General features: G+C 41.0%; 1 protein-coding gene across 5 annotated transcripts in view; it reads left to right on the top strand.

Annotated features, from left to right (window-relative positions):
* LOC139579458 (up-regulator of cell proliferation-like) overlaps positions 1-15,229 on the top strand; it is a 584,460-nt gene that overhangs the window by 549,715 nt on the left and 19,516 nt on the right. For 2 of the 5 annotated variants that reach the window (XM_071408143.1, XM_071408141.1), the window contains exons 5-10: positions 1,725-1,991; positions 2,115-2,381; positions 6,061-6,330; positions 10,656-10,916; positions 11,417-11,686; positions 14,868-15,137. In XM_071408143.1, the coding sequence (XP_071264244.1) occupies positions 1,725-1,991; positions 2,115-2,381; positions 6,061-6,330; positions 10,656-10,916; positions 11,417-11,686; positions 14,868-15,137 (1,605 nt within the window). Of the gene's footprint in view, positions 1-1,427; positions 1,540-1,724; positions 1,992-2,114; positions 2,382-6,060; positions 6,331-10,655; positions 10,917-11,416; positions 11,687-14,867; positions 15,138-15,229 lie in introns of those variants that run through there. The other 3 variants (XM_071408144.1, XM_071408145.1, XM_071408142.1) reach the window with 3 other exon arrangements.

Genomic DNA, 15,229 nt, shown 5'->3' with positions numbered 1-15,229 from the left:
TCTCTCATCAATAATGTTTTTTAAATTATTTGTATTATTGCATTAATTATTAGTGTTTAAGATGTTCGCTGTGTCCCTGATATCACTTTCCACCCTGTTAGTTTGTTGTAAATCTCCATTTAAGAAAACAACCATTTCCTAAAATGACACCACATTCAGGAAGTGTCATCATTTCTTTGGTGGGAAAACAATGGTCTAAATCTACATAAATATTAACACTCAGTTGTATCTATTTTTCATGATGTTAGTCTGTATGTCCCACTCATACATGTCTACCCTGTTAGGTTAAATAGAGAAAATTCACCAAATGTCAAAATGTTTGATAGAGAAGTTAAAATCCTGTTCAAGTGTCCACCATTGTGCTAGCTCAAACTTGCTCAGTCATACATGTCCTTTTTCTGATAGAATACTACAAAATATATTATTTTTTTCTCCAAAAGTTATGAGGTCCAAAAGGCACCACATTGTAGGAATGACCCGCCTAATACAATTTCCTAAAAGATGACCGACATGAAAAAGACAACGAAATAGCCTAATTACATAACGACTATAATTTATTTATATAAAGTGGGCTAAACTTGTTTATTTATTTCATCTTTGGCTACCATTACAAGATAGCCTAGGTTACCATTACAAGACAGGTAGCTACTGTTTTATCTTGTTTCATTACTCAGGGTTGTACAGTACAGTTCTGAGGATGCTGAAAAGTTAGGTCAGGTACCGTATCAACAGAACTATTGTTGCAATGGGTGACGACACCGTCAGTGTTTTATCCAAACATAATTTTTTTTAGAATACAATGAAACCTGCAATTGTGCTCGTTTCCTGGCACACTCTCCTTCACCGTTGCAAAACATTCAGGAGAACTTCAGTGCCCGTATAAGTGGGAACGCTGTAAAGGAATATACAGGTATCTGCCAACATAAAGTATCTTAACAAGGAGACACCATGAGCCAGAACAGCTTCAATACACCTTGGCATACATTCTAGAATAGTCTGGAACTCTATCAGAGGGATGCGACACCTTTCTTCCATGAGAAATTCCATCATTTGGTGTTTTGTTGATTGTGGTGTAAAACGCTGCCTCAGGCGTGGCTCCAGAGTCTCCTATAAGTGTTCAGTTGGTTTGAGATCTGGTGACAGACACACACCCTTTAAAGCCCTTATGCTCCTTTGAGACAGATCCCTCTTTCAATGTCACTGAGATCTCTTCTAGCCATTGTAGCCAAAATAATGGGCAACTGGACATTTTTATACATGACCCAAAGCATGATGGGATGTTTTAATGGCTTAATTAACTCAGGAACCACACCTGTGTGTAAATACTTTGTATCTCATTTACTCTAGTGTTTCCTTTATTTTGTAGGTTACCTGTATGTCAAAAGCAGTTGATGTGTCTTGACTTTAAAATATCTTTTGTACATTTAGCAAAGTAACAATTTCTATGTTGTTAAAGAAATGACTGATTCTTATTTTGTTCCCACACTTTAAGAGTTGTTATGGCGACCAGCACGCAATGCTGTCCTTAGATGATGGTAGGTATGGAACACAGAATAAACTGACACAAACTATATTATTTAATTTAAATCTACATTTAAGATGATACATTTACTAAGATATAAATTGTTGTCCCTTTACTGCTGGGATGAATAATACACATTTGTTTATGTAATTTTATTTTCAATAAAGTCTGGTTTCACTCTCTCTCATTATTCCTTCACCAGTGCTGCCCCCTCCTGGTGACTTCCAGGTCCTGTTGCTGACATTAGATTCTGTGTCTCTGAGCTGGAGTTCTCCTCAGGGGCTGACAGGACCACAGACATTCAGAGTGACCTGGGGGTGTGACGGTGAAACAAGCTCAACAAGAGTGAAAGGTGGGCATCATCTTGAAATAAGCAGTCTCAAACCTGGTGAAAAGTACCAGTTCAACATGGCTACAGAGGGAGAAGATGGAAGACAAAGCAGATGGGTCTCAGCATCCCTATCCACAGGTACAGTAGGCTAACTTGTGTTTTTATTCAGACTACATCAGTCATTCATTACTAGAGACATGTTTGGACTCTGTCAAAAACAGCACATCCTCTATTCTAAACAAGTCTTGGTTTTTGTTCCAGTGGTCCCACCCAGAGATTTAAAGATAGACCATTTGGGAGATACCTCATTCACTCTCCACTGGTCCAAGGCTGAAGGGATGGAGAAAGTCCCACAGCACTTCTTCATATCCAACTGCATCCCAGGAACAGACACCCTCACAGCCATTACTGACGACTGCCACAAAACTTTCTCAAACCTGCAACCTGGTACTGAGTACACTGTTAGTGTTACAACTGTGCTGAGCAATGGGGAACAGAGTGAATCTGTCTCTACAACAGTCTGCACTAGTAAGAGCTCTTCCCCCAATTACAGCTCATTATCTCTTTACCAGTAACTAGAGAGATTTTGTTACTTTACAAATAACATTTTTGTTTTTTTGTTAGTGATCTGTTTTTTTTGTGTGTGTTTTTCCCCCCCATATCTAAAGTCTTGGCTTTATTCTACTTGTCCACCCTTAAGGCTATAAACATTTTATTAAATGTTTAAGTGATAAATATTTGTGAATATGAGGTGAACTAAAATGTTAAGGTAGAAATAGGGCTGTTGTGGCATATTGCATGTACAGTAACACACAGTTACATGACCTTTCAACATCATCAAATCAGAACCATGGACAGTGTAGTGACTTGACTTAGATAACAGTCCTCAGATTAATGTTAAACTAATCAATGAACTATATTTCATTGTTACCCAATAAAATGAATCATGTAATACTTAACTCATTAGGATTTGGGGCACCACGAGAGCGGTTCTTTAAAGAGTTACCATCTCCCGAATTAAACTCTTAAAGGTCTTTACCTATCACATCTATAAACAGTCAACTTATGAATCATGACCTCGTATCATATCACCATTCGTAAACTCGTTGCATCTGCAAAAACCTGAGCCTTACTTATGTTTCAGAACTACGGAAATTGGTTTAATTATTTATTTAGATGCTAATTAAATGGGAACACAGGTGAAAACACACCCACTGTACAGGTTATTGACTGGAGACATAATGCGATGAAAACAGGTCCCTAGCGGAATTACAACTTTGATGCTCGTGAACAGTCATTACAACAGCCATATCATATGTGTCACTGTAATAGACTTTGCACAGGTGATATGATGTTGAAATGTTGCTGAAATAGTAAAGGTAGCTCCTGTTTTCTTTGCGACTTCCGATAACTCTCTATGGTTCTAAATCAATAGTTGTTTAGTGATCCAAACATTTCTGAAACATTACTTTGAGGGGGGTGGGGGGGGGCTTCCCCTGTGATTTTAACCACACACAGCTACTGAAATCGAAACAGATTTGACGTATTATACTGAACAAAAATATAAATGCAACAATTTAAATCATTTTACTGAGTTAAAGTTCATATAAGGAAATCTGTCAATTGAAATAAATTCATTAGGCCCTAATCTATGGATTTCACAAGACTGGGCAGGGGCCAGGCCCCCCCTTGGGAGCCAGGCCCACCCACTTGGGAGCCAGGCCCAGCCAATCAGAATGAGTTTTTCCCCACAAAAGGGCTTTATTACAGACAGAAATACTCCTCAGTTTCATCAGCTCTCCAGGTGGCTGGTCTCAGACAATCCCACAGGTGAAGAAGACCGATGTGGAGGCACTGGGCTAACGTGATTGCACGTGGTCTGTGATTGTGAGGCCGGTTGGAAGTACTGCAAAAATCTCTAAAACGATGTTGAAAGCGGCTTATGGTAGAAATATGAACATTCAATTATTTGTCAACATCTCTGGTAGACATTCCTGCAGTCAGTATGCTAATTGCACAATCCCTCAAAAGTCATCTGTGGCATTGTGTTGTGACAAAACTGCACATTTTATAGTGGCCCAATATTGCCCCAGCACCTGTGTAATGATCATGCTGTTTAATGCCATGCCTGTCATGCTGTTTAATGCCACGCCTGTCAGGTGGCAAAGGATAAATACTCACTGACAGGGATGTAAACAAATTTGAGAGAAATTAGCTTTTTGTACGAATGGAACATTTCTAGGATATTTTATTCCAACGAATGAAACATGGGACCAATGTTGCCTTTACATGTTGCTTTTATATTTTTGTTCAGTATTGTAAAGGCAAGATTAAATTGAGAATAGTCTGATGGGTGAAAATAGGGACTTGATGATAGGGAATAGGGAATTGATGAGAGAACAGTGTGGGCAGTCTGAAGCTTTTTTGCTTGCACTCTGTCCCTATAGTCCTATCATGCAGCCCATATATGTTTTGATTTCTAAGACATTCTAAGGTTTCTATAGTTCACAACTAAAGTTGCCAAATAACTTTAAATCTAGCATATAGGACCTGTTTCAAATGATCACTTTTACGCTCAACATAGCCACTTGGCTCTGGATTGGGAAAAATATCTTCTCTATTTTATTCAGCTAAGTTCAATTATATTCTTCTTACTATAAATTTATATAATATAAAATAATCGCACAGGACTTAAGCATATCTTGTCTGCTAAATGAGCAAGCCTACAGTCTATGGCATGGCACATGGCCAGATAACATACAGTAGGTCAAATCTTCTGTTCTTCTGAAATACATTGTCTTCATATCATAATGTTTCTTTAGTCCTCCTAACATAAATCATTGATTATTGTGAGGGTGTATATTCAATTATTTTGACTTAAAAAAAATATATATAGATATTGCAAAGCTATGCATCATATCCCAGGCGTTTATTTGCATATATCACTGGACACAACAGGCAATTATCAGAGCCAGGCTTCTTTTTGAGCCAGGCGTCTATTTCCTTTATGTACACAGCTTTTGCTCATTTGCATAGTTAATTGTTTAATTCGAGGATTCACTTCCAGCATTGTAATACATGTATTTATTTCCTGTACTAAATGAGTTATCATTTACACGTCACATTTATTTGGTCTTAGTATGCCTCTATTTCGATTCTAAAAAATTACTTCCTTTGACAGAATAATTATTCTCATCTTTGACTGTGCATTTTCAGCAGTTCTTACTTGCACCACTAGAGGGCGATTTCTTGGAGTCTACTCCCGAAGCTCTTCACTTTTTGTGCTTGCCAGTTAGCAGTTGTCAGCTGTTAGCAGCCAGTGGCTAGCAGTTTCTTACTGACTATAACCATGGATGATTTCCATAATGATTGCATAACCAGCTGACAAAATGTCATGACCTCCACATCCCTAGCTAGAACATCTTAAAATATTACAGCAATCTTAGTGAAACACCTAGCAGCCTAATCAAGAGATGTTGTACTGTTGGGGAGGCTGAAAGAGGCCTAGTTGAGCTATTATCTGAAAGGAAGTTATGTATGTCTTTATCAAAGGCTTGAGGACTTTCTTTTTTTTTTACAAGTTTTACATTTTTCTGATTATACAATTTTTGAGAAATGTCAAGTGGAACATCTATTAAACATTTCATTACATTTGAGTGTACAAAACATTTTTCCCTCAGAAGAGCCTCAATACGTTGGGTCGTAGACTCAACATTGTGTGGTAAGCGTACCACAGGGATGCTGGCCGAAGTTGACTGGCCAAATGTTTCCCACAGTTGGGTCAAGTTGGCTGGATGTCCTTTGGGTGGTGGAACATTCTTGATACACACTTGAAACTGTTGAGCGTGAAAAACTCAATAGCATTGCAGTTCTTGACCCAAACTTATGCTCCTGGAACATACCCTGTTTAAAGGCACTTAAATATTTCTGTCTTGCCCATTCACCCTCTGAATGCCACACATAAAATACGTCTCAATTATCTCAAGGCTTGAAAATCCTTTAACATGTCTCCTCCCCCTTCATCTACACGGATTGAAGTATATTTAACGAGTGACATCAAAAAGGATCATAGCTTTCATCTGGATTCACCTGGTCTGTCATAGAAAGTCTGTCATGGAAAGAGCAGGTATCCTTAATGTTTTGTACCCTCAGTGTATATCTGGACTTAAACTGTAACCCTGACAATAATGTATTGATTTTCCCTTAGTACTTCCTGCTCCAGAGCAGCTGAATGTTGACTCAGTGGACACCACATCAGCTGCTGTTAGCTGGAACCAGCCACCAGGATTGGACCAAACCCAACATCATTACCAGATCTCTTACCGCTGTCCAGGGAAAGAACCACACATCACTACCACATCTTCACACAGCATCACTCTCTCTGACCTGAAACCTGCTACTGAATACTCAGTCACTGTCTGCACTGTGCTGGGAAATGGAAAGCAAAGTCAACTGGTGTTAACAACCTTCACCACAGGTAATTACCCTACTTAAGAATTATTTCTGGTTATCAAAATGACTATGTGAATTCCCCAGATCTCAAAATGCAGTTTGGTTGTGAAATTAGTAAAAGTTGTTTATGCAGTGCATTCTTAAAGTTTTCAGACCACCTGACTTTTTCCACATTTTGTTGCATTCCAGCCTTATTCTAAAATGGATTTAATATATTTTGCTTGTCAATCTACAAACAATACCCCATAATGGCAAAGCAAAAAATGGTTGAGAATTTGTTGCAAATTTATTACAAATAAAAAACAAATACCTTATTTACATAGGTATTCAGACTCTTTGCTATGAGACTTGAAATTGAGCTTAGGTGCATCCTATTTCCACTGGTCCTCCTTGATATGTTTCTACAACTTGATTGTAGTCCACCTGTGGTAAATTCAATTGATTGGACATGATTTGGAAATGCACACACCTGTCTATATAAGGTCCCACAGTTGACAGTGTATGTCAGAGCAAAAACCAAGCCATTTGGTGGAAGGAATTGTCCATAGAGCTCGGAAACAGGATTGTGTCGAGGCACAGTTCTGGGGAAGGGTTCCAAAAAACGTCTGCAGCATTGAAGGTCCCCAAGAACACAGTGGCTTCTATCATTCTTAAATGGAAGAAGTTTGGAACCACCAAGACTCTTCCTAGAGCTGGCCAAAACTGTGCAATCAGGGGAGAAGGGCCTTAGTCAGGTAGGTGACCGAGAAACCGATGGTCACTCTGACAGAACTCCAGAGTTCCTCTGTGGAGATGTTAGAACCTTCCAGAAGGACAACCAGCCCTGCATCACTCCACCAGTCAGGCCTTTATGTTAGATTGTCCAGACGGAAGCCGTTCCTCAGTAAAAGGCACATGAAAGCCCATTTGGAGTTTGCCAAGAGCCACCTAAAGGACTCTCAGACCATGAGAAACAAGAGTCTCTGGTCTGATGAAACCAAGATTGAACTGTTTGGCCTGAATGCGAATCGTCACGTCTGTAGGAAACCTGGCACCATCCCTACGGTGAAGCATGTTGGTGGCAGCATCATGCTGTGGGGATGTTTTTCAGCGGCAGGGACTGGGAGACTAGTCATGATCGAGGAAGAGATTAACGGAGCAAAGTACAGAAAGATCCTTGATGAAAACCTGCTCCAGAGCGCTCAGGACCTCAGACTGGGTGGAAGGTTCACCTTCCAACAGGACAACGACCCTAAGCACACAGCCAAGACAACGCAGGAGTGGCTTCGGAACACGACTGTGAATGTCCTTGAGTGGCCCAGCCAGAGCCTGAACTTGAACCCGATCGAACATCTCTGGAGAGACCTGATAATAGCTGTGCTTTGACGCCCCCCATCCAACCTGACAGGGCTTGAGAAGATCTAAAAAGAATGGGATTAACTTCCCAAATACAGGTGTGCCAAGCTTGTAGCGTCATACCCAAGAAGACTCGAGGCTGTAATCACTTCCAAAGCTGCTTCAACAAAGTACTGAGTAAAGGGTCTGAGTATTAATGTAAATGTGATGTTTCAGTTGTTTTTTTCATCAAATGTGTAATATAAAAAATAAAAAAATGTTTTGTCATTATGGAGTATTGTGTGTAGATTGACAAGGGGGGAAAAAATTCTTTAAAACATTTTAGAAAAAGGCTGTAACGTCACAGAATGTGGAAAAGTTAAGGGGTCTGAATACTTTGCGAAAGCACTAATATCAGAGTTCACACTTTCACGCTTTTCACGCTTTCATGCTTTCGAATAGCCCTGACGATATGCAACTTTTCAGGGAAGTTAGAAACCAATATACACAGGCAGTTAGGAAAGAAAAGGCTAGCTTTTTCAAACAGAAATTTGCATCTTGTAGCACAAACTCCAAAAAGTTCTGGGACACTGTAAAGTCCATGGAGAATAAGAGCACCTCCTCCCAGCTGCCCACTGCACTGAGGCTAGGAAACACTGTCACCACCGATAAATCTGAGATAATTGAGAATTTCAATAAGCATTTTTCTACGGCTGGTCATGCTTTCCACCTGGCTACCCCTACCCCGGTCAACAACTCTGCACCCCCCACAGCTACTCGCCCAAGCCTCCACAGCTTCTCCTTCACCCAAATCCAGATAGCTGATGTTCTGTAAGAGCTGCAAAATCTGGACCCCTACAAATCAGCTGGGCTAGACAATCTGGACCCTCTCTTTCTAAAATTATCCGCCGCAATTGTTGCAACCCCTATTACTAGCCTGTTCAACTCTCTTTTGTATCGTCTGAGATCCCCAAAGATTGGAAAGTTGCCGCGGTCATCCCCCTCTTCAAAAGCAGAGACACCCTAGACCCAAACTGTTACAGACCTATATCTATCCTACCCTGCCTCTCTAAGGTCTTCGAAAGAAAAGTTAACAAAGCATTTCGAATCCCACAGTACCTTCTCCGCTATGCAATCTGGTTTCCGAGCTGGTCATGGGTGCACCTCAGCCACGCTCAAGGTCCTAAACGACATCATAACCGCCATCGATAAAAGACAATACTGTGCTGCCGTATTCATCGACCTGGCCAAGGCTTTCAACTCTGTCAATCACCGCATTCTTATCGGCAGACTCAATAGCCTTGGCGTCTGAAATGACTGCCTCGCCTGGTTCACCAACTACTTCTCAGATAGAGTTCAGTGTGTCAAATCGGAGGGCCTGTTGTCCGGACCTCTGGCAGTCTCTATGGGGGTGGCACAGGGTTCAATTCTCGGGCCGACTCTCTTCTCTGTATACATCAATGATGTCGCTCTTGCTGCTGGTGATTCTCTGATCCACCTCTACGCAGACACCATTCTGCATACTTCTGGCCCTTCTTCGGAGACTGTGTAAATTAACCTCCAGACGAGCTTCAATGCCGTACAACACTCCTTCCGTGACCTCCAACTGCTCTTAAATGAAAGTAAAATTAAATGCATGCTCTTCAACCGATCGCTGCCCGCACCTGCCCGCCCGTCTAGCATCACTACTCTGGATGGTTCTGACTTAGAATATGTGGATAACTACAAATACCTAGGTGTCTGGTTAGACTGTAAACTCTCCTTCCAGACTCATATTAAGCATCTCCAATCCAAAATTACATCTAGAATCGGCTTCCTATTTCGCAAACAAAGCATCCTTCACTCATGCTGCCAAACATACCCTCGTAAAACTGACTATCCTACAGATCCTTGACTTCGGCGATGTCATTTACAAAATAGCCTCCAACACTACTCAGCACATTGGATGCAGTCTATCACAGTGCCATCCGTTTTGTCACCAAAGCCCCATATAGATGACCTGGAGCCAGTGGGTTTGGCGACGAATATGAAGCGAGGGCTAGCCAACGAGAGCATACAGGTCGCAGTGGTGGGTAGTATAAGTCTTTGCTTGGTAAAGCCCCGCCTATCAGCTCACTGGTCACCATAGCAGCACCCACCCGTAGCACGTGTTCCAGCAGGTATATTTCACTGGTCACCCCCAAAGCCAATTCCTCCTTTGGCCGCCTTTCCTCCCAGTTCTCTGCTGCCAATGACTGGAACGAAGTGCAAAAGTCACTGAAGCTGGAGACTCATATCTCCCTCTCTAACTTTAAACACCAGCTGTCAGAGCAGCTTACATATCATTGTACCTGTACATAGCCCATCTGTAAATAGCCCACCCAACTACCTCATCCCCATACTGTATTTATTTGTTTATCTTGCTCCTTTGTACCCCACTATCTCTACTTGCACATCCATCTTTTGCACATCTATCACTCCAGTGTTTAATTGCTAAATTGTAATTATTTCGCCACTATGGCCTATTTATTGCCTTAACTCCCTAATCTTACCTCATTTGCACACACTGTATATATACTTTTCTATTTTGTAATTGACTGTACGTTTGTTTATTCCATGTGTAACGCTGTGTTGTTGTTTGTGTCGCACTGCTTTGCTTTATCTTGGCCAGGTTGGCCAGTTGTAAATGAGAACTTGTTCTCAACTGGCCTACCTGGTTAAATAAAAATAAAAAAATAAATTATTCCGTTCCTGTGAGTCATTATGTCATAGGAATTGATCTGCTTGCTTTAACTTTATCAGTAGTACAGTATTAAACACGTGTTATTGTGGAGAGGATTTATAAATTACACCATTCTTTTCATTTATATGAATTAATGAATATAGCAGAAACTCTTCATTTTTTTTACATGACATATCTGACCTCTGTTCTGACTTCTGCTTTTGCTTCTTTTATCAAAAGGAATTGCAAGCTTATTTTTCAAGTACTATTCTACTTTTCCTTCTGTAGTTTCTAGAGATAAGCAATAGCCCTGACAAAAGTGTATTTCCCCTTAGTACCCACTGCTCCGGACCAGCTGACTGTTGACACCACATCAGCTGCTGTTAGCTGGAACCAGCCACCAGGATTGGACCAAACCCAACATCATTACCAGATCTCCTACCACTGTCCAGGGACAGAACCCCACTACACTACCACATCTTCACACAGCATCACTCTCTCTGACCTGAAACCTGCTACTCAGTACTCTATCACTGTCTGCACTGTGCTGGAAAATGGAAAGAAAAGTCGACTGGTGTCAACAACCCTCACAACAAGTAAGGAAGTACACTACTTAAGTATTATGTTTAGTGTCAAAGCTGATTAAACTTTAACTAGTTATCAAAATGACTATGAACTAATCATAATGGATGTGTCAGCATGGGATGTAAAGGTCCAGTATCTTCCCTGATGATAAATATATGATGGTGAATTCCCCAGGTCTCATCATGCAGTTTGGTGCTGAAATCATTAAACGTTGTTTATAATACAGTATCTGAATTCAGGCTTTCTTCCCTTTCTGTGAGTCATTATGTCAAGGAGTTGATCTGCCTCTGCTTGTTTTAACTTTAACAGTAGTACAGTGTTAAAACACTTGTTATTGTGGAGAGGATTTATAATCCCAGCGTTCTTTTATTTTATATTTAAAGGAATTGGTGTGGCGACAACAATGTAGCAGCAGCGGACTACCGTTGCTAAATCAATACAGCAGAAACCCTTAAATCCAACTTTTGTGTGACTTCTATTCTTTAGCTTCTTTCTTATTTCTATTTCTTAGTACTTCCTGCTCCAGTCCAGCTGACTGTTGACTCAGTGGAGACCACATCAGCTGCTGTTAGCTGGAGCCAGCCACCAGGATTGGACCAAACCAACCATCATTACCAGATCTCCTACCACTGTCCAGGGACAGAACCACACATCACTACCACATCTTCACACAGCATCACTCTCTCTGACCTGCAAGGTGGTACTCAGTACTCTGTCACTGTCTGCACTGTGCTGGAAAATGGAAGGCAAAGTCGACTGGTGTCAACAACCCTCACCACAAGTAAGGAATTACCCTACTTAAGTATTCTGTCTGGTGTCAAATTTTGACTAGTTATCAAAAAGACAAATGTAAATTAACAAATCATAATTATGTGTCTGTTTTATGTTCCCAAAAGACAAACACAGTCATCACTCCCAGAAAAGGGAACTAACAAAGATAATCACTTCAACAACCAAACACAGAAAGGGTTTCAAAAGGGGTTTTGATAGACACCGTGGGGGTTCCCACTGAAAGATGGCAAAGCCACTAGTAAGGGGTTCTAAAAGCCACCCACCATGGATGCCCACTAAGGTTGGTCTCAGATAAGCAAACACCAACTTAGGATCTGGATTAAAAGGGATATGGAGCTAAATAAACAGGAGTTTCTGGCTAAATGACGTGGCCACCTTAACATGAGGTGTAGGTCTCCCAACATCTCTCCATCTGATGCACTGAACCAGCAGCCCATAAATACCAGCAGGGCCATATTTTGGCCACAAGATGGCAGCGGTGTATTTTAAAAGTTTTGTACTGATCCAATGAACCATTGCATTTCTGTTAAAAATGTTGTGTCAAGACTGCCCAAATGTGCCTCATTTGTTTATAAATAACTTTTCATGTTCAAAATTGTGCACTCTCCTCAAACAATGGCATGGTATTCTTTCACTGTAATAGCTACTGTAATTTGGACAGTGCAGTTGGCTTACATTATTGTTAATCTTTCTGCCAATATCAGATATGTCTACGTCCTGGGAAATTTTCTTGTGACTTACAACCTCATGCTAATCGCATTAGCCTACGTTAGCTCAACCGTACCATGGAAGGGACACTGATCCCAAAGAAGTTTTAAATACCAGCACTACCAGCAGCTCTTAAATACCAGCAGGACCAGCGGCTCTTAAATACCATCAGGGCCAGCGGCTCTTAAATACCAGCAGGGCCAGCGGCTCTTAAATACCAGCACATCTGTTACACATACTGACTAACGAGGTGACTCCAGTCAGAGCGTCCAGCCTAGTCAACCTCTAAATGGACAGAGAAACTGAAACTCGTAACAGAACCGAAACCCGTAACAGTCAGCATGGGATGTAAAGGTCCAGTATCTTCCCTGATGAGAAATATATGATGGTTAATTCCTCAGATCTCATCATGCAGTTTGGTGCTGAAATCATGAAACGTTGTTTATAATACAGTATCTGAATTCAGGCTTTCTTCCATTTCTGTGAGTCATTATGTCAAGGAGTTGATCTGCCTCTGCTTGTTTTAACTTTATCAGTAGTACATTATTAAAACACTATTTATTGTGTAGAGGATTTAGAATTACAACATCATTTTCATTTATATTTATCTTTGGTGTGGCGGCAACAATCTGTCAGCAGGACAGCACCGTTACTAAATGAATATAGCAGAAACCCTTCATTTGTGTTACTTTACAAATCCTACTTCTGTTGTGTCACGTCTGTTTTTAACTTATTTCTTCCCATACAGTGGGGCAAAAAAGTATTTAGTCAGCCACCAATTGTGCAAGTTCTCCCACTTAAAAAGATGAGAGAGGCCTGTAATTTTCATCATAGGTACACTACAACTATGACAGACTAAATGAGGGGGAAAAATCCAGAAAATCACATTGTAGGATTTTTAATGAATTTATTTGCAAATTATGGTGGAAAATAAGTATTTGGTCAATAACAAACGTTTATCTCAATACTTCGTTATATACCCTTTGTTGGCAATGACAGAGGTCAAACGTTTTCTGTAAGTCTTCACAAGGTTTTCACACACTGTTGTGGTATTTTGGCCCATTCCTCCATGCAGATTTCCTCTAGAGCAGTGATGTTTTGGGGCTGTTGCTGGGCAACACGGACTTTCAACTCCCTCCAAAGATTTTCTATGGGGTTGAGATCTGGAGACTGGCTAGGCCACTCCAGGACCTTGAAATGCTTCTTACGAAGCCACTCCTTCGTTGCCCGGGCGGTGTGTTTGGGATCATTGTCATGCTGAAAGACCCAGCCACGTTTCATCTTCAATGCCCTTGCTGATGGAAGGAGGTTTTCACTCAAAATCTCACGATACATGGCCCCATTCATTCTGTCCTTTACACGGATCAGTCGTCCTGGTCCCTTTGCAGAAAAACAGCCCCAAAGCATGATGTTTCCACCCCCATGCTTCACAATAGGTATGGTGTTCTTTGGATGCAACTCAGCATTCTTTGTCCTCCAAACACGACGAGTTGAGTTTTTACCAAAAAGTTATATTTTGGTTTCATCTGACCATATGACATTCTCCCAATCTTCTTCTGGATCATCCAAATGCTCTCTAGCAAACTTCAGACGGGCCTGGACATGTACTGGCTTAAGCAGGGGGACACATCTGGCACTGCAGGATTTGAGTCCCTGGCGGCGTAGTGTGTTACTGATGGTAGGCTTTGTTACTTTGGTCCCAGCTCTCTGCAGGTCATTCACTATGTCCCCCCGTGTGGTTCTGGGATTTTTGCTCACCAATATCATTTTGACCCCACGGGGTGAGATCTTGCGTGGAGCCCCAGATCGAGGGAGATTATCAGTGGTCTTGTATGTCTTCCATTTCCTAATAATTGCTCCCACAGTTGATTTCTTCAAACCAAGCTGCTTACCTATTGCAGATTCAGTCTTCCCAGCCTGGTGCAGGTCTACAATTTTATTTCTGGTGTCCTTTGACAGCTCTTTGGTCTTGGCCATAGTGAGTTTGGAGTGTGAATGTTTGAGGTTGTGGACAGGTGTCTTTTATACTGATAACAAGTTCAAACAGGTGCCATTAATACAGGTAACGAGTGGAGGACAGAGGAGCCTCTTAAAGAAGAAGTTACAGGTCTGTGAGAGCCAGAAAACTTGCTTGTTTGTAGGTGACCAAATACTTATTTTCCACCATAATTTGCAAATAAATTCATTAAAAATCCTACAATGTGATTTTCTGGATTTCTTTTTCTAATTTTGTCTGTCATAGTTGAAGTGTACCTATGATGAAAATCACAGGTCTCTCTCATCTTTTTAAGTGGAAGATCTTGCACAATTGGTGGCTGACTAAATACTTTTTTGCCCCACTGTATCTAAAGGAATTGCAAGCAGCATTTTCTACTTCATTACAACTATTCTACTTTCCCTTCTGTAGTTTATTTCTAGAGTTAAACTGTAACCCTGACAATAATGTATTTATTTTCCCTTAGTACTTCCTGCTCCAGACCAGCTGACTGTTGACTCAGTGGACACCACATCAGCTGCTGTTAGCTGGAACCAGCCACCAGGATTGGACCAAACCCAACATCATTACCAGATCTCCTACCAGTGTCCAGGGAGAAAACCACACATCACTACCACGTCTTCAGCCAGCATCACTCTCTGTGGCCTGAAACCTGCTACTGAATACTCTGTCACTGTCTGCACTGTGCTGGAAAATGGAAAGACAAGTCGACTGGTGTCAACAACCCTCACCACAGGTAAGGAATTACCCTACTAAAGTATTATGTTTGGTGTCAAAGTTTATAAGATTTTAACTAGATATCAAAATAACCTTCTACATATGCGATGA

The sequence above is a fragment of the Salvelinus alpinus genome, chromosome 6 (assembly GCF_045679555.1).
Source record: "Salvelinus alpinus chromosome 6, SLU_Salpinus.1, whole genome shotgun sequence".
In the NCBI taxonomy this organism is placed as follows: domain Eukaryota; kingdom Metazoa; phylum Chordata; class Actinopteri; order Salmoniformes; family Salmonidae; genus Salvelinus; species Salvelinus alpinus.
Note: the sequence above shows the minus strand (reverse complement) of the source record. Positions and strands in the feature narration are given on the sequence as shown.